This window comes from Tasmannia lanceolata, unplaced genomic scaffold (assembly GCF_043159265.1).
Source record: "Tasmannia lanceolata isolate RefF3 unplaced genomic scaffold, GAP_Taslan_0.1 ptg000004l, whole genome shotgun sequence".
Classification (NCBI taxonomy): domain Eukaryota; kingdom Viridiplantae; phylum Streptophyta; class Magnoliopsida; order Canellales; family Winteraceae; genus Tasmannia; species Tasmannia lanceolata.
In genome coordinates, this window is record NW_027518681.1 from 5,953,120 (window position 1) to 5,974,997 (window position 21,878).

The 21,878-nt window shown below is 38.5% G+C and overlaps 1 protein-coding gene across 1 annotated transcript; it reads left to right on the plus strand.

Moving 5' to 3' along the window:
- Nucleotides 1-667: 667 nt before the first annotated feature.
- On the plus strand, nt 668-20,524 carry LOC143875955 (F-box protein SKIP22-like). Its single transcript, XM_077377535.1, has 4 exons — nt 668-755; nt 957-1,036; nt 19,609-19,840; nt 19,899-20,524. The coding sequence occupies exons 1-4, from the start codon at nt 668-670 to the stop codon at nt 20,522-20,524; spliced, it is 1,026 nt and encodes a 341-aa protein (XP_077233650.1).
- Nucleotides 20,525-21,878: the final 1,354 nt, after the last annotated feature.

The window sequence follows — 21,878 nt, forward strand, 5'->3', positions numbered from 1 at the left end:
CCAACACTTGTGTGTATCTAGGTGGTGCAGAAGATAGTGGTGCTGACCGATTTTTGGATCTATCTACCCCTAAGGTTATATGATCTAGAGATGTAGTATTCTTTGAGAATAAATTTCTCAGAGAGCATGATTTAACCATACCAGGCAATACATATATGGTTACAGAATTGCCTGTAGAGTCTGATCAGAGTACTTCTGACACTCGTCCCACATTGATTTCTGAATCAGAACCTTTAAGAATATCTACAAGAGATCGAGTACCCAAGAACTTTGGTGAGGACTTTGTGGCCTACCATTTAGAGAATGATCCATCAACTTATAAGGAAGCGATGAGATCTAGGGACTCTTTGTTATGGGCAGAAGCCATTGATGATGAAATGAGCTCTCTATTACAAAATCACACATGGCAGCTAGTCAATTTGCCAAAAGGGGCTAAGACTGTGGGGTGTAAATGAATTTTAAAGAAGAAACTTAATCGTGACGGATCCGTAGCTCGGTATATAGCACGGTTAGTAGCTAAGGAGCTAAGATTGTGGGTTGTAAATGGATTTTAAAGAAGAAACTTAATCCTAACGGATCCGTAGCTTGGTATAAAACACGGCTAGTAGCTAAGGGCTATGCTCAAATGCCTTAATGGATGTATGTTGTGCATCAATTGGATGTAAAGATGGCTTTCCTTAAAGGAGACCTCACAGAGGAAATCTGCATGAACCAACCTGAAGGGTTTGTCATTGAATGTTTGGAGAACAAAGTTTGTAAGTTAAACAAATCTTTGTATTGCCTTAAACAAGCACCTAAAATATGGCATCAAAAATTCGACAAGGCAGTAAAGAGCTTTGGTTTTCAGACTAGTTACTCTGATAAATGCCTTTACTTTCATTCTACGTCGAATAAGGTTGTAATTATTTGCTTGTATGTAGACGACATGTTGATTCTTGGTTTCGATATCTCTGTAGTGAGTGATGTGAAATCAATGTTGGCTAAAGAATTTGACATGAAAGATCTTAGTGTGGTAGACACCATTCTTTATATGAAAGTAAGTTTTAATAGGCAAGGGATCGCTCTTAGCCAAGCCCATTATATTGAGAAATTACTTTCTACATGGGGATACAGTGAGTGTAAACCGATTGAGACACCATTTAATCATATCAAAAAGCTGAGACTTAATGAAGGAGACAGTGTGAATCAGTTAGATTATTCTAAACTGATTGGTAGTCTCATGTATGCGATGAGTTTCACTAGACCAGACATAGCCTTTACGGTAGGCATGCTGAGTCGTTTCACTAGTAATCCTGGCCATGAGCACTGGGATGCCCTTATGGGGCTGATGAGATACCTTAAGGGTACTTACATTATGCTCTATGTTATAGTGGCCATCCTCCTATACTAGAAGGTTATTCTGATGCATCGTGGGGCTCAGAATTAGGAAACAATAAATCTACCAGTGGTTATGTATTTACACTGGGTGGAGCAGCTGTTGAGTGGAAGTCAAAGAGACAGACTTGCATTGCTCTGTCATCTATGGAATCAGAACTTTATGCTCTAGCTTCTGCAGGAGATGAAGCAGAGTGGATAAGAGATCTGATCCTGGACATTCCATTGACCCGTTTAAAGATTAATTCTTTAAGTTTGTTCCGTGTTAATCAAGCTACAATTACGGTTGTAAAGAACTCTCTTTAATGGTAAGAGGAGACATGTCAGTCTGAAACATGTCACACTGAATTATCTTATAGAACAAGGTATCATCACTTTGGTCGATGTGCGATCGAAGGATAATATGGCTGATGCTCTCACAAAAGGACTGAACAAAGATCTAATATTTAAAACTGTGGGGGAGATGGGGTTAAAGAGTGTATAGACATGTATTAACCCACATCCATGTTATTTTGAATTTTTGAATCTCTCTTTTTTACTAAGATAAGCACTTGATATGTTTCAATGATGTTTACAGTTGTTTTGTATCATTCCACATTTGATGACATGTCTTTTTTTCACTTGATATGTTTCAATGATGTTTATAGTTGTTTTGTATCATTCCACATTTGATGACATGTCCTTTTTTGGGAACAGTTTTTCATTCCAAACTTGATGATACAACCTAACTCGAATTTGGATAAGATGATTGTAACATTTCAAATGGAAATATGGAATGGTTCTTTGCAAAAGAAACTATTTAAGTCTTGTTATTGTATTGAAACTTGACAATGATGCTTATTGATTTTTATTTTTCATCCAATATGAAATGTATTAAGTTCTTCTGGTAGAACTAGATACTTTAGTGTTTTACACAAATAATTGGATTCATATTTCATGAAATTCATATTTGGTAATTTACAGGGATTGGCGAAAATGGAGGAGCTTGCCTCGATTAGATTTTGATGAGGATGACTTACTTGAAGAGTGAATCCTTATAGAGCATAGGAGACTATGATTTTCTTTTCAGTTGAATATAATAGTTCACTTACAAGTGAAACTTTTTTGTTTGAGTTTAGATTATTTCTAGAACTCTTGGTTATTGTTAAAAGTATTCTTGTTTTCAGTTGGATTACGGATCTTTTTCGATATGGTGATATGGGTGATTCAATATTTTGTTTAGACATCACATTATCTATATATTGGATTGTGCTATATGTAGAACATAGGAGAAGATTGTTGGATATATAGTATAACCCTAATTATGTTCTAATATAGCCCAATAAGATAATTGATCGGTGTAATGGGCCTACATGGGCTAGAGTCCATTAACCAGTCAATAACCCTAGTGTATCTCTATAATAGGCGCTGGAGGCAACAAACTAGGTATTCCAAACTAGATACCTAGGGTGTAATGCTTCAAGCAACCTTGCTTGACTCTAACAACAATAAAACACCATGTTTTCTTGTTCTAACCCAACTCCTGTTAATAATTCAGTCATCCAAAAGCGTTATTGGCACCTGCTATGGTTACCATGTACTCTGCCTCTGTTGTAGATGAGGTAACTGTGAATTGAAGTATAGCTTTTCAACTAATAGGCCCACTTGCATGAATAAGCAATACATTGTTCCAGAAATCCTCTTATCAAGGTCACCTTCATTACTTGCATCAATGTTACCTACAATTTGTTATATTTTCTTATGTTTCATAAATAAAATATCAAACTCCATTGTACCGTTCAAGTATCTTAGTATCCACTTTACTACATTTCAATGCTCTTACCTAGATTTTCCTTGTTCCTGTTAACAACGCACAAATTTACCAGCATATAACACTCAAGACATATCTCCTTTTTTCGTCATGTGGTAGGACGCAAGCTAACATATTATTTCAAATTATTTTGCAAGAGGGATATTTATTGATTTAGCATTTTCAATTAGTTCACATGTAGTTTTTCCAAACTATGAAGCGTATGGTATTGTATTGATGGACATTAATCTATATATATTAAAGAGGAAGGGGGGTTTACTGTTCATCGCTGACTTGACAGCCCTCCCCTTCCTCCCTCGAATCTACATGGCAATTTATTTCCAAAGTGGCAATTCAAATCTAAAATTTTCACAAAAAATAAATAAAAGGAAGTTATAGAGTTGAAAATGCCATGTCTCCTTCATTTTCTCCACTGATTGAGAGATTTTAGTAACTTTCCGATTCTAGTGGCTTCAAATAACGTAAAGTCTCTTAACTCCTTGGTTTTCTCCACTCAGCACAGTTAAATCTTATTAATTTACTAAGAAATTTAGTAACTTGCTGATTCTACGTGGCTTCAAATAACGTAAAATCTCTTAATTTTCTCCCTAAACGGCCTATATCTCCTCTCTACCCATTAGTTCCAGTTAGAATGTTTATAATAATACTCCTCTAAACGTTAAAGCCTATTCCTTTCCAATTCCATATTCTCCCCACTGTAGAAAGCTTTCATGGAGAGCTTGACAGGTTTTGAGATTTGGAAACAAGAAATCAAAAGGAGACATGACAACCACATATTGTCTGAGATGAAGGCAGAAGCATGTGTTTAAGAGGTTCGAATGGTTCAATTTATTCTTCCTTCCAATAAGCAGTGGAATATGAATAAGTTATTTATGTGTTTATTTATTTATTTTTAGCGTGTTGAATGTGTTGGATGTGCAATATAGGTGTGTTCAGATCATCCATTTTTAAACTTCCGACCTGCTTTTCTCTCCAAGTTAATGCTTATAGGGATTTTGGTTAATTCATATTGAAATAAGCAAGTGTTTTTTTTTCTCAAGCGAGACTGATTTTCAAGTTTTGTTTCTCAGTCCTCGCAATGCATCTAAATCTTAGACTTTCATCCCGTGCATCGCGTGGGTTGTCCCACTAGTTACCATATATGTGAGTATATTAATAATATTTAATTAAATTAGAATGTTAATATAAGAATTTTTATAGGAAAGAGTCTCTCAATCTGGGTGGAATTGTTTCAAATCAATATCCTACAACTATGATATATTTTTTGGGAAATGTTATCAGCACTACTGTATTTTGATGAGGGCACTCCTCACTTTATTAAAAGTACAGTATGGCCCGCACCATAGAATGATGCAAACCGTCCATTAGATGGGCCACTGCCTAAAGAAGTTGTGCCCCAAAAATTATTTCCATAGGTTAATCCTAACCCTCTGATCTGTAGAGGGTTAGGATCAACCCTCTAACATTCAGATTGGAGGTTTAGGATCAACCTATGAAAATAATTTTTGGGGCACAACCTATTTCCACCTAATGGACGGTTTGGATCATCCTATGGTGCGGGCCATACCGTATTTTTAATAAAGTGAGGAGTGCCCTCGTCAAAATATAGTAGTGCTGATAACATTTCCCTTTTTTTATGATAAATTAGTTTCTCAAGTGATTAGAGAAGGGTAAGGACTAAGGAGGGTGAGAAAAGGAAAGACTTGAGGGGGCACGAATGAGTTAAGGGTGAGAAGTGGCTAAAAAACAAGGAAAAAATCAATCATATTTTGTATGGAGTTTTTTTATTCCTTGGTTTTCAGGCTTTTCTTACCCTCTCCTCGTTCAGTTTCTTTCGTGTCTATCCTTGTCCCACCCTCCCTCACCATTGGGTAAGCTAATATCTTGGAAAAAAATCCATGGTAGCCATGAGAGTTGAGACCCCCTAATTTTGATATCTACACCATTTGTCCTTCTTGTTGTGAACCCCTCAGATTGATATTGAGACTCCTCATGGTCTTATCGCACTTCCAATTGGCTCCTTATAAATGAATATGAGGGCCCTAGAAATTTCTGCCCTGCAATTTAGACAAGGCACCTCTTTCCATTCATCCAAACTAGGAACAATGCTCGGGTGCAAAGGGTCGGGTTCAACCTGATTTTGGCTTGGGTTGGGTTTGCATTTGCTGGGGTTGGGTTGGGTTATTTAATTTCGGGTTGGGTCAGGGGTGAGGCATTGACAACCCGACCTAACCCGACCTCCGTCCTCTAGTTTTATCGTGATCTTCATAGTGTTAGGTTTTTTTTCTTGTTTTTTTTTTGGTTTGGCCATATGTGAACCCCCAAACCCAACCCAACTAGACCCAACCCTATGTGGAAAAAAACAGGTTAGATGGGTTGAGTTAAGGTTGAGAGATTTAGAGGCAGGTTGAGTAAGGGTTGATCATCCTTGACCTTAGGCTCGTGTTGGGTTGGGTTAGGGTTGAGGAAATGCTATCTCGGGTTGGGCTAGGGCTGGCCTCTACTGGGTCCAACCCGAACCGAGTTGCAGCCCTAGCCTGTTATATTGAAATGGCATCCCTTCTTTTTGGTTACTCTATGATTTTTTACCCAAATTATTTTCATGGGTGCCTCTGGCCTCACCAATACTCTTTAGACTTCCTCCCGGGGGGCACGAGGAAAAAGAAGTGGGTTGTCATCAACAACCCTACTCTTGATCTTGTTCTGTCTTATTGCATTTTTACCCCTGAATTTGATGTACACCCCTTCTCTTTTTTTTTTTTCTTTTTTTGGGAATTTCTATGCTCTATGGGCCTGCTTAATTGGAAGGAAAGGAGCCTTGCCCAATAAAACTTCGGGGATTTTTATTTTCATGTTATTTATTATTTAGGAATTTTTATGGGGCCACTTGTATTGTACAATAGCTTTGGAATAATATTGTTTGTAAATTTTTCTCCCTTCTTACAGATTTCTTCTTCCCGTCCCTTCTTCTTCCTTATTCTCCTCCCTCTTTCCCTTCCCAATCTCCTTTTCTTCCTCTCTTCCCTTAATTTTCTTCTTCTCATCTCCTCTTTCTTCCCTTTCTCTTCTCCTAGCCTGCATCAAGTTAGGCCTTCCATCTTTGCCCCATTTATAATTGATTAATTAATAGAGAAAAGTGTTCCTGCGCAGCTGTGCAGGGAGCTCCCTGCGCTTAAATGGCTTATAAAGATTAGTCACTTTTTGTAGACCCGCAAAGGTGGACCCGCTATACGAACCAATATGAAGCTTTTTAAGCCACTTAAGCGCAAGGAAGCTCCCGCAGCTGCTCAGGAACACTTTCCTCTAATTAATATAATACATTTGAGGTCCATTGAGTCCTCTATGTAGGCCCCATTAGTATGTGACTCGTTAACCTATAGCCCTCATTACTTTTTGTGATTAGACTCTTCATACCCCACTAGTAGATCATTAATTAGTGTACATATGTGGTGATTAGACTCTTCATATCCCGCTAGTAGATCATTAATTAGTGTACATTTGTGGTCCATTATTTTTTTTAGCCATTAAGCCATCTATGTGGGCTGTAACTCGTTCTTTTGTTGGAAAAGTTGCCTTCTTTTACATGGTGTAGTGGGAAGGCAAAATAGAAACTTTTGCTCTCAAGGTTTAGAAAAAAAACTTGATACAAAAACCCTTATTCTTGTGTGAAGAGGGGGTGACAAGAGGCAACGTGAGTTGTGTGTGTGTGTGTGTGTGTGTGTGTGTGTGTGTGAGAGAGAGAGAGAGAGAGAGAGAGAGAGAGAGAGAGAGGGTTTCTTCTTGGATTTTTCTCTTGGATTCCTCTTGGGTTTTCTCAGGTCTCTTGTTCGTACAGTCTAGGTTGAGAAACACGGGAAAAGGTTTCAGGTTTAGGTTAATCCCATTGTTATCTTGTATTCTGTTTTCTCATAGTATAATAACGTGTTTTTGCTGGGGGACATAGGCATCAAGGCTAAACCAAGCAAAATCTCGGTGTTCAACTTGTGGCTTGTGTTTATTTTTACTTTTCTGTTTATTAGTGCACGATCGGATCGGGTTTGCCTGTTGGATTTTCTCAACAACTATATATAGGCTCTAATGGTTTTTTGTCATTTGGGGCCTCCATCTTAGCCCAACGAATCGATTAGTGATTTGGATACTTGTAGGCTCTTACATTTTCGGTCATTGTAGCCTACATCTAGGCCTTCTAGTCGGCCATTGATTAACGTATATATGTGGTCTATTGTGTTTTTCAACCACTAGGCCCTCAACAGAGGGCCCAGTAGTGTACAACTCATTACTTTATATGGGGTCCCATTAGTTTTTAGGTGTTAGCTCACTAATGGCCCAATTTCTTGTAGTGTTTCATCTCAGCCCCACTATTAGATCACTCACTGATACAGATGTAGGCATTTTTTTTCTATGGGGCTGTCTATGAAGGCCCACTAATATACACTCAACTCTTGTCCCAAACTAGTTGGGGTCGGCAAGAAGGCCCACTAATAAATAACACATTATGATATATAAACTAGTTATGGTGAAAGGCCTCTCTATGTGGAAAGGCCTCATCCCAATTCCCAACCAAATGGGCTCTATGTTATTTGTGTGTTTCCTTACCATCACAACTTAATTAGTCTGATTGCCATGCATCAAAAGTCAGAGAAAGAGGGGGAAATGGTGCATAAGCACGATAAAAGCTTGCCATTTAAAAAAAAAAATGCGATAAAAGCCCAGCACCGATTTGCACAACAACAAAAGAAAAAGAGGTTGACCCCATCTTCCTCATGATGCCCCTCGCCCCATCCATCGCCCAAAATAGATCAATGGCCACGGTTTTGTGTAATCCGTCACTAAAAGTATTTTAGATACCAAAATAAATTATGTTATTTATATAATTAGCAACCGAATTCGTCACACCAAAGTATTATTTGAGACATTTCTCTACAATCCTGATAAATTCTAAGATTTCACTAATTCTTGGATGTATTACAATGAAGCCCAATGAGTGATTATATAGAACACTCAAGAAGATAAACACAGTTTGTTTTCTTTCTGTTGTCTATTTTTCTTTTTTCTGGCCCTCTTGCAGGCCATTTATATGTAATTGTTGGGTATATAATATAACCCATGTATGTTCTAATATAAGCCCAATAAGATAATGGACCGGTGTAGTGGGCCTATTTGGGCTAGAGCCCACTAACCTATTAAAACCCTAGTGTATCTAATATATATAGAGGCTGGAGGCAACAAACTTGGTATTCCAAATTAAATACCTTGGGTGTAATGCTTCAAGCAACCTCTTGCTTGACCTAATTACTCTAACAATCTTGAAGCATTATTCTGCAACCCTAATTTTTAATCGTTTTGGGCGTGGGTTTTAACCCCCGAAAGATCGATTTGGGAGTGGTTCTACACTAACGTCAATTTTTGTTTCTTCGTTGGATTCAATCAGAGAATCGATTTGGGCGTGGAGAAAGCTTAGGGGGTCGGTTTCTTCTCTCTTGTGCCTGTCTCTGCAACTCACGTTCTGTGGAGAACAAAACAGAGACAAATTGACTCTCTCTCTCAAGCAAGATATGGGTTGTGGTTGGAGAAGAATCCATCGGATTGCTTTGTGCAAAACTGTTCTAACATGAAACCCCTGTTTTGGGTGTGGGCTTCTCTCCAATAGACCTTGATTGCGTTTCACTCCCACAGATTTTGATTGGAAGTGGGTAGGATCGGAATTTTGGTTGTTGAGGTTTGCTTCTCCAAGAAGAAACTATACGATCATCTGTTTTTGCGGAATCAAAATCTCGATTTTGGGGTCTGTTAAAGTGGGTTTCGTGCCTGGGCGGAAACCCATCTTCTTCCTTTGACTCAAGGCAGGAAGCTCTCACGGCACAAATTTCTCAGTTTTTTGGGGTTTCCTCTAGGAGCAAAACCCTCTTTGCCGTTGATTGTTGGAGAATCATCGCTCCTCTGTAATTTCAGTGGGAATTCTCATTTTTGGAGGGAGAGGAATTTTCATTTTGGGGTTCCATCTCTCTAAATTGTTGGGGATCTCACGGCAGTAGGGGTTGGTGTTCTTCACTTTTGTTTTTTGGTACAACACTTTGGTGGTTGCATCACTGAAGACCAAAACCTTCCTGGTCGAAACCCTTTTCTCAAAAAGGACTTGCCTTGGTAAATTTGAGTGGGTAATTGGATTCTGGTGGAGCCGACACTTTAGAGGAAAATTATTGTGGGCGGAACGACTTGGTTCTTGGCTTTGGTTCCTCGATTAGGCTCATAGCTTTGTTTGTTGAGCCGTCGGTTGTGGATTTGGTTCGCGATTTGGTTCTCGATTTGATTCACGTGATACGGTTCTCGCGATTCGCAAATCAGGTGCACTCTTTCCAATTTATTTTTTGTTATTAAAAATGGAAAAGACTGGAGTTGCCTTTGAGATCTATCCTAACTAGGTTAGTTCACCGCTAATTGCTCCTAAGTTGTTACACAACCGATTGGGACATGTGCACTATCAGAAAATGGTCTAACTTACTAATACTCATAAGATAGCATTATATATGTCAATTACATTTGACAAGTGTGAGAGTTAGGGGTGATAGAGAAGGAGAAGATACACATTGACAGGGTTCAAGGAATTCTGTGCCTCTCAAGGCGTAATCCTTGAAACTACTGCTCCTCTCTCGCCTCAATCAATTGGCATAGCTGAGTGTAACAACAGACGTTAACTTCAATATTAAACTCCATGTTAATGTTAAGCTGGCATGCCTAGTTGCATTTTGGGGAGAGACAGCTTTGACTGCAAATCACACCCTAAATCTCTATATGCTCCTCCATGTAATAGAGTACCCAAGAATTTGGTGAGGACTTTGTGACCTACCAATTGGAGAATGATCCATCATCCTATCAGGACGTGATGAGATCTAGGGACTCTATATTGTGAATTCATGAGGAAATGATCTCTCTGTTAGAAAATCTAACTTGGCAGCTAGTCGATTTGCCAAAAGGGGCTAAGACTATAGGCTGCAAGTAGATATTTGTATGTGATTATACAAAGTATGTTATGGTCTTAATCAAACACCTCAATTGTGATATCAAAAATTTAACAAAGTAGTAAAGAGCTTTGGGTTTTCTGATCAATTACTCTGATAAATGCTTTTAGTATCATTTTGTGTCAAATAAGGTCATGATTATTTGCTTGTATGTAGATTTGTTGATTCTTGTTTTCAATCTCTTTATGTGATGAGTAATAGAATTCGACATGAAAAGACCTGGGTGTTGTTAACACCATTCTTGGTATGAAAGTAAGTTTTTGAAAGGCAAGGAATCACCCTTGGCCTAGCCCATTATATGACAAACTACTTTCCTTTTGAGAATGCAGTGAGTGCAAACCGATTGAGACACTATTTTAATTATACCAAGAAGCTGATCTCTAAGGAAGAGACAGTGTGAATCAGTTAGATTATTCTAAACTGATTAGTAGTCTCATGTATGATTTGTGTTGCACCAGGCCAAACATAGCCTTTATAGTTGGCATGCTGAGTCGTTTAACTAGCAATCCTGGCCATGAGCATAGAAATGCCCTTATGAGGCTGATGAGATAACTTTCGTGTACTCAAGAGTATGCTCATAACTATGGTGGCCATCCATTTATCGTGGAAGAATATTCTGATGCATCATGGGGATCAGAATTCGGGGACAACAACTCTAATGATGTTGTGTGGAAGTCGAATTTGAACTTTATGCTCTAGCTTCAGTTGCAAATGAAAGAAGAGGAGATAAATATTCTGATTATGGTTATGGACATTCCACTGACCCGGTTAAGGATTAATTCCTTAAGTGTGTTCTGTAATAATGAAGCTACAATTACGATTGTGAAGAACTCACTCTTTAATGGTAAGAGGACACATCTTATGCTGAAACATGCCGTGCTGAATTATCTCATTGAACACGGGACTATTACTTTGATTGATGTGAGATCGAAGGATAATATGGCCGGTGCTCTCACAAAGGGACTGAACAAAGATCGAATATTCAAAACTGTGGGGGAGATGGGGTTAAAGTCTGTATAGACAGGACTTAACCTACATCCATGTTATTTTGAATCTTCGAATCTCCCTTTTGGCCAAGATAGGCACTTGATATGTTTCGACAATGTTTACAGTTGTTGTGTGTCATTCCACATTTGATGACATGTCCTTTTTTAGAAAGGTTGTACATTCCAAACTTGATGATACAGCTTAACTCAAATATAGATAAGATGACTGTAACATTTCAAAAAAGAAACATGAAATGGTTCTTTGCAAAAGAAACTATTTGGTCTTGTTCTTTAATGAAACTTGACAATTTAGAATGGTTATTCGCAAAAGAAGCTGTTTAGGTCTTGTTCTTTATTGAAACTTGACAATGATGCTTATGGTGAGAGTGATACTGATACTTTTTCAGCCATTTTGAATTGTACTAAGTTCTTCTTCAGGTAGAACTAGATACTTTCGTGAATTATGAAATTGCAGTAAGTTCTTCTTCATGTAGAACTAGATACTTTAGTGTTTTATACAAATGATTGAATTCATTTTCATGAAATTCATATTTGGTAATTCACAGGGATTGGCGAAAAAGGAGGAGCTTGTCTTGATTTGGACTTTGATGAAGATGACTTACTTGATGAGTAAATCTTCTAAAGTCATAAAGACTATGCTTACATTTTAGTATGCATAGAGTTCACTTTTTTGTGGAACTTTATTTTGGATCTCGATGAGAATCATACCTCATGAATGAATTCATCTAAGATCAGTGGGGTTCACTTATATGTGAAACTACCTTTTGGTTGAGTTTAGCTTGTTGTATATCTAAAACTCTTGGTTTGTCATAAAAGGATTCATGTTTTCATTTGGATTACAGATCTTTTATGATATAGACCATATGGTGATGTGGATGATTCAATATTTTATTTTGAACATTACACTATCTATCTATTGGATTGTGCTATATGTAGAACATAGGAGGAGATTGTTGGGTATATAATATAACCCATGTATGTTCTAATATAAGCCCAATAAGATAATGGACCGGTGTAGTGGGCCTATTTGGGCTAGAGCCCACTAACCTATTAAAACCCTAGTGTATCTAATATATATAGGGGCTGGAGGCAACAAACTTGGTATTCCAAATTAGATACCTTGGGTGTAATGCTTCAAGCAACCTCTTGCTTGACCTAATTACTCTAACAATCTAGCCTTCTTCTTTAATCTACCACCTAATCAAATTAATCTAAAATCCAACCCAATCAATCTAAAATCCACCACAATCTATTGATTTGATTTTATTCTCTAATATTATTATTTTTTGAAAGAAGAATACACTCTCCAAAAATAATTATATAAAAAATTATGATATTTATTTGGTATAATGTTAAGAGACGAATGATTTTTTGTCCCCATACATCTGGCAAAGGACTAAGAAGATATGATTTTCTACCGTTAGCTAATAAGTTTTTCATTTTCAAAAAACCATTTCGCAACCCCTTTTTTCAAGAAATAAGAGCCATCACATTGCTGAATTTGTCTTATTCATTTAATTCATATGAGGTGGCACTTGTCTCTTGAAAAAGAGGATTTGCAAAATTGCCTAGACACTGGAACAAAAAATAGAGCAATGATAGATACAAGGGAGCCCTTGCCTAAAGAGCTGCAAAAGGTCTCTGCATTGGATCCACGTCATTTTTAGTTACATTTTAAAATCAGTTATATTTAATGATGTGGATCCAATGAAGAGCCCTTTTTTGGCTCTTTATGCAAGGGCTCCCTTGTATCTATCATTCCTCCAAAAAAATAATATGATATTTATTTATAGGGATTTGCTAGCGTCCATCGCAAAAGACATTTCGCAGATGGTCTGTTGCATGTCAGACCAGCCACACATGCTCACTTTTACGATGTGGCTGGTCTGACATGAAACAGACCATCTACGAAATGCCTTTTGCGATGGACGCTAGCAATTCTTGCTTATTTATAAAGTTTGATTATTCCATTGCTAAAAAAAGGTTATCAGTGATGGTTTTTAAGATCAATTATGAAAATTTTAAAAAATTATGCCCACATCTTTTGTTTTAAAAATAAGGCATATTTCGTTAGAAAAGTGTTTCTAAACACGTGCTTAGGGAGCTCCCTAAGCACAAGTGGCTTAAAAAGCCACCGATTGGTTCGTATGGCGGGTCCACCTCTGCGGGGTCCACAAAAAGCGACCAATCAGTGGCTTTTTAAGCCACTTGTGCTTAGGGAGCTCCCTAAGCAAGTGCTTAGAAACACTTCTCTCATTCCGTCCGAAAGTTCCATTACTTACGACAATTTATATAGTCCATCGCTAAAGAATTACAGTGATGGTTGTATTCTGTCCCTAATAATGGATTTAATTTCTTTTCATTTTAAACAAATAGGATTCACAACACTTGCATTTTATCGTGACTCTTTATAATGGGACAGTTTTTTTTTTCCCTTGACTAATTGTGTATTAAGACAAATTTGTACCTTTTTGGCGACGGATTTTGCCCATTGCCCAGAACTTGTATTTCTTAGATTATCCTTGGCCCTTACCAATTACATACTATTTTCAATTGGAATTGATAACTTTGCACCCCCTCACACACACACCACCTTCACCTTTTCCTCCCTGGGCCATCCCTTCCAATGTAAAAAAGTATCCATAAATGCGCAAAAGGGGGTGGCGCAAGGAAGAAAAGAAGGTAAACACACTTCCCTTTTCAAAGGTAGCCGTTTATTTCAAAGTTTTCAAAGTTAAGTGATAAGTTCGCCCCCTTTTCTTGGTTGCTTGAATTTGGCTAGGAGATTAGTAGAAGAAGACGTCAAAGGGAAGAAGACAAGCATGAAAGTTAAGTGATAAGTTCGCCCCCTTTTCTTGGTTGCTTGAATTTGGGTAGGATATTAGTAGAAGAAGACGTCAAAGGGAAGAAGACAAGCATGGAAGTTAAGTGATAAGTTCGCCCCCTTTTCTTGGTTGCTTGAATTTGGCTAGGAGATTAGTAGATGAAGACGTCAAAGGGAAGAAGACAAGCATGGAAGAGGGGAGAAAAATAGTGGAAGATTGGTAAGTAGTGTTTGGTTGCGCGGCAATCCGCGAGAAGATTAGCGGAAGATGTAGGGGTGTCTTTACCAAAATAGAGAGTAAAAGAGATAAAAGGAATATAACAAGAATCTTCGCCCCAAATTCCACAAAAATGGTGAAAGATGGTGAGAAGATTAGAAGAGGGAACATTGTTGTCGCTTAAGCACCATGTAGGTAATAATAATGTCTGGAGGCAGGGTGGAGCCAGGAATTTAAACTTGGGGGGGGGGGGGGGGGGGTGGAATGGCTTGGCTAATTTACACTTTGCCAACATTGGTCATTGGGGGGCCGCTTACTATTAACGATAAATGTATTTATGCCTTTTAGTGTTTTTCCCGAACGCCAGTTAAATCGTTTTTTGTTCTAGTATATAAGGGATTTTACAAGTGCATGGCCACCCCCATGCTATATGTGGCTCCGCCCTTGTTTGGATGTTGTGGTGGTCAATGGGAATTTGAGCAACCAAACATGCTTTGGGCGGATCTTCGAAAGATCATCTGCGTTTCAAACGCCAATGATCTCCCACATATGAGCAACCAAACACTTTACTAGGGAAACGAACCTTTGTGTGGATGAATGCTTCTTGTATATGGCGCAACCTCCCTGTAATAAAAGGTGGGGCCCCTAATAGGTCTCACCTCTTACTGATCAAAACCGTTCAATTTATAATCCTTGCTTTGATTGATTGATCAATTTATTATGCCACAAAAATGACGCCAATCATCTAACCATGCGGATCTTATAAGATCAAACCAATCAACGTGACATTCACTCAGTCTGGTGCGTCCTAGTTGTAATAAAAAGTGGGGCCCCTAATAAGTCATAGTAGGCCCCAGTTTTGATTGATCAAAATCGTTCATTTTTTTGTTAAATAAGCTACGATTGAACCTGCGACCTTACTCAACTCAACTCAACTTGGCAAAGTCTTTGTCCCAAACTAGTTTGGGTCGGCTAAATGAATTCTTTCGAAAAAAATTCATGAAGAAGGTGAAAGGAATTTACCCGGCTCTAATCCTGGCTTAGTTGGGTTCTTCTACGTTGATCATTTTCTTCCATTCTATCATATCGAAGGTCATGTTCTCCTTTATGTTCCTATAAATCAAACTTTTCCTCACTGTTTCTACTCAAGGTTTCTACTCAAGTTATAGTCGGTCTGCTTGTAACTCTTTTACTCCATCAACTTGGCAAGTAGGTGGAGTAAACTTAACTTGTACCAGGTGGAAGAATCACCCACGTACGATTCGCTGACTAGTCTTCACCCACTTGTAGTAAATGTTGTGGGGCCCATAGAATGAAAGGCCAATGTCGCAACAAGCCAACAAGAGAAGGGTGGTGTCATTACTAAAAAGAAAGCATGTGAACCTTCAAAAGAAATGTCATGTCATGTCATGTCATGTCACCCTCAAACCAGGCAAAAACAAAATTCCCGATGAGAGGTCAACGTCAGAGATCTATGAGAGAATCTAACACAAAATGGCGTGACCCGCTACCGACATGCCACGTGGCATACGCGCCGCGTGATTTAGATCACGTTGACCTACAAAGTTTGACCGCCTACCCCCCAAATCTAGCACCAGATCTCGCGTGAAAATCTCTCGTTACTGATGGGCCCCACATTAGTGTGTTTTTGGCGGCTACTTTGTGTTTTTAAAATATTTAAAAAGTTGTGCACCGACGCCGCACGTTAATCCGTTGAACATGGTGTACGTCACAACCGTACACGTGGAAATATAGACGGAGGATCTTCGCTCTTCTTTTATGGGGTCCATACTTGATACTCCAAAGTACCGGTTCTTAGTTCGCCATTAACCGTTGGTTTGATCCAAGAATTTAGAAAATTTTGAAAATTTCACCTCCTTCTAGGATGAATTCACCGTATTTTTCAAAATAAACTGTACAGCCTACACTGCCTACACTATACAGGATGATCCAAACCGCCCATTTGATGGGCCATAGCGTAAATAGGTTGTGCCCCAAAAAATCATTTTCGATAGGATGATCCTAGCTCCACAATCTATAGAGAGACTCCATAATCAAAACTCTATAGATTGGACGATTGGGATCATCCTATGGAAATGATTTTTGGGGCAAAACATATTTACACGGTGGCCCATCAAATGGACGGTTTGGGTCATCCTATTAGGGCTGTACATGGTTCGGACCGGTTCGGTTTAAGGAGTTTTTTTTAACCAAACCAATCACATCGGTTTGGAGAAAGTCTAAACCGTAACCAAACTGTTCGGAGGTATAACCGAACCGAACCAATTTTGACCGGTTCGGTTCGGTTTGGTTCACGGTTTATCCGGTACAAATCCAAATCAAGTCGTTAAATACGTTTATCTATCCAAAAAAAAAAGGTTTATCTATCCAAATCAACCATCAACGGTATGCAACAAGACCAGCAAGCTCTCTCTCTCTCTCTCTCTCTCTCTCTCTCTCTCTCTCTCTCTCTCTCTCAACAAAAAATGAAGAGGCCCCTCCCTCTCTAACCCTAATCGAGGGCCTTATAGAGGGGATGATATATCCCCCCCCCCATTTTCTTCTCTTGGACAGCCTCAGTATTTAGGACTATTCTTTTTACACTTCTAAGGTGTGGTCTAAGGCGAAGGGGTGAATGCATTCATTAATTTTGAATACAGGGAATTGATATGGACACACCTCCCTTGTTTAAATCACCCCGCTCTCTTTGCAAATGAAATAACTCACCTTATATTTGATAATGACACAAAATCAGTTCATCTTTTCCTCCATTTCTCGATTTGGTGCAGTTAATTTTTGGTTTAAAACTCTAAAACCGTGAACCGAACCAATGGGATCGGTTCAGTAAAATTCTAAACTGTGACCGAACCAATGCCGAGAAAAACCAAACCGAATGGGCTGGTGCGGTTCGGTTTATCGGTTTGGCCGGTTTTTTGTGCAGCCCTACATCCTATAGTGTGAGCTGTGCATTTTGAAGGGTGAATTCATCCTAGAAGGGGGTAAATTTATCACCGCACTTTTGAAAATCTGATCTTTGTATTCATAGTTGATTGATGGTTGAGATCAATCAACGGATTAAAATTACCTTAACATCCAAAGCATAAAGCCATAAATGCTAAACATGGAAGAAAGTACAAAATTTGTTTTCTACCAAAACACCCCTTTTCCAAGGATAAATTTTTGATGTATTTTGGTCATTTTGTGATAGCCTTCATTTCCGGAAAGGACCCCTATTTTAGAAGTATCTTCCAACTCTTATTGACGTTTTTTAAGTTGCTGCTCCCCCTTTCTTAAGAAAACATGTGATGTCAAATCACTCAAGGTGGCAATTGGGTCATGCCAGCCAGCAGCCCAGCACGCGACATGGGCTGTGCAGGCACAGCACGAATTGCTATAGTGACGTGGGCCGTGCCAGGCTGTGGGATTAGGCACGTGGCACGGCCCGTCGCGGCACGACAAGCGGCCAGGCACGAAAAAATCAGTTAAAATGTGAGCCTATAAAGCTATTGTCCCAGGCAGTGCTGGCCGGCACGATACGGGCCGTGGTCCGTGCCGTGCCTAACCTCAAGCTTATTCCTTCGCGTCACCATGGCCAAATCGTGCCGTGCCGTGCCTGGTCCGCGGGCCACGTTTGGCCGAGAAGTATTGGCACGGCACGGCACGTCCCATTTGCCACCTTGACAAATCACTACGCTTCTTTGGAAGAAAAATTGAAGCCGACTTAATCTTTGTGATTTAATGTGGAAAAACTACCTTTTGTTAACTTTGTGATGGAAACCTGTCATTATTCATATAGACCTAATCACCTAAATAGATATGTTTTATGACACACTAAAATTCTACTAGTCGTTAAATATTTATTCTTTAAAATAAAATAAGTTACCTTTAATAATTATAAGGGAAAATTCTAAAAAGAATGGGATTTTTAACTGAAAATCTCAAAAAAGAGTTGAGTTGGCTAAATTCTAAAAAATGGGTGAAACGCATCCCCATCTTTAAGAATTTAGCCAATTCAACTCTTTTTTGAGATTTTCATTTAAAAATAACATTTTTTTGAGAATTTTCCCTAACTATAACTTGAGGAATGCTAGTTTCCAAGGCACCCTTGCGAAAATGGGAGCAAAGGGCGCCCCTATTGGTCAACTTCCATTAAAGACCGTAATTTTTTGTGCCATATTTAATGGTAGCTGACTAATGGGTCACCTTTGCTCAATTTTTTCAAGGGCGCCTGTGAATCTAACATTCCTCTTATAACTTTCTTAAACATAACATTATTAAGTGTTTCCTTTGGTTGGTAAGCTGTGATTGAACCTCCGACCTCTAGGTGTAAGAACAAAGCTTAGACCATTGAGCCAGAGACTCAATCCCAACATTCTTAAGTGTTTTTACCATCTTCATCCATCATTTATTTCCATGACCTTCCTTTGTTCTTCATTGTAACTAAATCACCTTTCATTGCTTTGAGACATCGTGCCTCAAGTGGCTCTAGTGGCAACCAACCCTCTTTGCAACTAAATTTGTATTTTTCTCTCTTTTTTACTATTTTTTTTTTCTTTGCTCGGCTCGGCTTAGCTCGTTTACACCCCTACTTGCAGAATATAAAACCCATTTTTAATAGAGGAAACTGTTCCTGAGCTCGAGCTTTTGTGCAACCAAACGAAGGGATTGATGAGATTTTGGCTGTGAGGAATGGCATGCCAAATCCAAACCAAATTCCGACAGCTACCGAGCTTTTGTGCAACCAAACGAAGCTAGATTTCTTGACTTTTCTCTTCAATAATGTATAAAATAACAAGGGAAAATTAACACCCAAACAAACTTTCATTCATTCCAAACAGAACCTTGATCTTACAAGTATTTATAGAAGGAAAATGCCTTCTAGGCTGTCAATTCCTACTCAAACACATTTTCTAAAAAGACTTAACTTTTGCAAACTCTGTCAACGTCCATAATTTCGCCAAACTTCTTAAAGTCATCACCTCCTAAAACTTCTCAACCAATTCCTGCTATCCTAAAATAAATCCTCTCTAAGCTTTCCTAAAAGCTATCAAGCTCCTAAATAATCTCTACCAAATTCGTCAACTCTAAATATAACAACAAAGATGGAGATAAATTATAGTATGTTACCAATCAACCACGTTTTCCAGTCCAGCAAGATCTCTCATGGAAACATTGGAAACAAAGCTTACGATTGAGCTTCTTTTTATTAAAAGTCTATCTTATAAATTTATGAGACTGACGTTTTTTCCTCACAGCCAAAATCTCATCAATCCCTTCATCTTTCATTACAAAACACGTATAATAATCTCATAATGGGTAGATTTTATTCTGTTTCATTTTTATTTTTTTTGAGGAAGGTTTTTGAGGAGAATGCTGTTAATGGAAAGGGTGATGAAGATCTCAGGCTTTTAATCTTGGGTGTTCATGCTGTTTTTTTGGAGTTCGGATTCGTGGGTCTCAATCCATCTACTGGCTATGTTATCGATGGGTTTCGCCTTCCTAAAAAAGGAACCACATCTCCCATTGTATGCATTGGATATACGAGACCTCATGTTGTCAATTCGGATGGGAAGTTAGACGAAGTTGAGCGCATGTTTTTTATGTATTTGATTTGTGGTTCTCAATCGATCTACTCGGCGTGTTATAGGTGGGTTTCGCCTTCCTAAAAAAGGTCTATCCATTCGATATACGATACCTGATCGTGTCAATTCAGATGGAAATTTCGTCGTTTTGAAGTTTCAGTTTTTAGGGGAATTTATGATCGTTTATGGGTCTTTAAGCGGAAAGTGTTTGGCAAATCATCGCCTCTCTTTAGATGCATCAAGGTTCCTCCCGTCCTTAGATTTTGTGCGTAGGAATGGGAGTTCAGAATCAACCCACGAGAATGAAGTTTTGGAGCTTTGGAAGATTGTGAAGGACAGGCTTTCTTTGCCTCTACTCATTAGCTTCTGTGAGAATAATGGAGTGTCTCCTCCTTCCTATTTTATGGGCCTTCCAACTGATCTAAAGGGTAAGATTCTGGAGTTGCTTCCTGGTATTGATATTGGAAAGATGGCATCTGTTTGTTCAGAATTGAAGTATCTGTCCTCCAAAGATGATTTGTGGAAGCAGAAGTTTTTGGAGGAGTTTGGCCAATTAGATGAGAGAAGACAAGGAAGCTCTTGGAAAGAGAAATTTGCGAAAAAGATGGAGAAAGTTCCAGTTCATCGAATGGAATTCCCATACTACCTTCATACATCTTTTGATGTACCGCAAGATGCGGATTGGCAATGATCCCAGCTGTTAGAAAGCATTAGACCATATCTATAAAGATCTGACTGTTGAATCATTATAGTGGTAGATTAGTGACGTGGCCACTACTTTTGGCTGGAGAGTTAAAAATTAGAAAGCGTCCCAAGAATCCAATGAGTACATGCAGTAGGTATAAATAGAGTTTCGTTATTTAGTTATTTGTTTCCTTCTAGCTATTAGGTAGTTTTAGACAAATATGGCTAGTTGCCTTCTCTTATAATTTGGGCCCATGTAAATTTAGAAATTAAGTTCAACTAGGAATAGAAGTTGAGTCTAATTTAGGAATTGGCTTCAAATAATTTTAGAAAGTAGGTATTTACTTGGAGAAGAAGTGAGTATTTTTATAAAAGCCTATGTGCAAGGGTTGTTGCATAGTTCTTGTTTGTTTTATGAAGTAAAGAAATGTTCTTCTTTCTTGGTAGAGAAAGTTATTTATCTCGTTCTTCTTGGATTCGAAGAATAGCTCTTTGTGGATTCGACGAGCGCACTTCGTAGATTCGAAGGTTTATTTGACCGGTGGTTGACAGAGATCAATCCTCGACTCGTTCTTCGCGCTTTCGGCTACGCCAATTAGGAAGTTATTTTTGGTTCCATATTTTGAATTTGAAACACAAGTAGTTAGACGAAGTTGAGCACATGTTTTTTATGTATTTGATTAGAACCACTTCTACAATTTATCTATAGTATAAAAGAACACGGTAATGTATCAGCTTTTCCCCTTATTTTTCATACCTTTTATGGTCAGGTTTTCTCCTTATTTTTCAGTCTTTCACGATTGGACCTTGATCTGATTACAACCCTTTGGATTTCGTTTATCCGGCTGGTAATCATATCACCACACAAACCCAAATTCCCCTTTTGAAGGTCTACTGCTGCAACTGTTTGCATCCATTTCTCTATCTATTTGGAACCTCCCCACCACTACTGGTTAAAAACTAATATCCACAACAAAGGCAATCCTGAAATTCCAACACTAATGAAAATCCCCTCTTATGAGGTGTACCCAAATTCTCTCCGACTGAAACCTCTCCTGGATGAAAGCCTTCTTCGTCGACTTCTGTTCCTTTTATTTCATTACCGTCTATTCCTTTTTTTATCTCAATACCTTCTTTTACAATACCACTTTTAACACCGACTCCATTGCCTATGTCACTCCGACATTTCATCATACGGCTAGTGGGTATCTTCCCCTACCGATCTTCGAATCAAAGACAACAAAAAGGTCATCACTCTTGTTAATGGAGAGAGAGAGAGAGAGAGAGAGAGAGAGAGAGAGAGAGAGTTGTGTGATTGAGGAATTGAGGAAGAAAGAGAGAAAAATCTGTTTATTAGTGTT

Bases quoted from the DNA above. Each gene is read 5' to 3' on its own strand.
- LOC143875955 (XM_077377535.1), top strand. From the start codon at position 668: ATGGCTTTCCTTAAAGGAGACCTCACAGAGGAAATCTGCATGAACCAA. The intron at 756-956 runs GTAAGTTAAACA...ATATCTCTGTAG, and splicing joins ATGTTTGGAGAACAAAGTTT to TGAGTGATGTGAAATCAATG. The intron at 19,841-19,898 runs GCATGTTTTTTA...GGCGTGTTATAG, and splicing joins GAAGTTAGACGAAGTTGAGC to GTGGGTTTCGCCTTCCTAAA.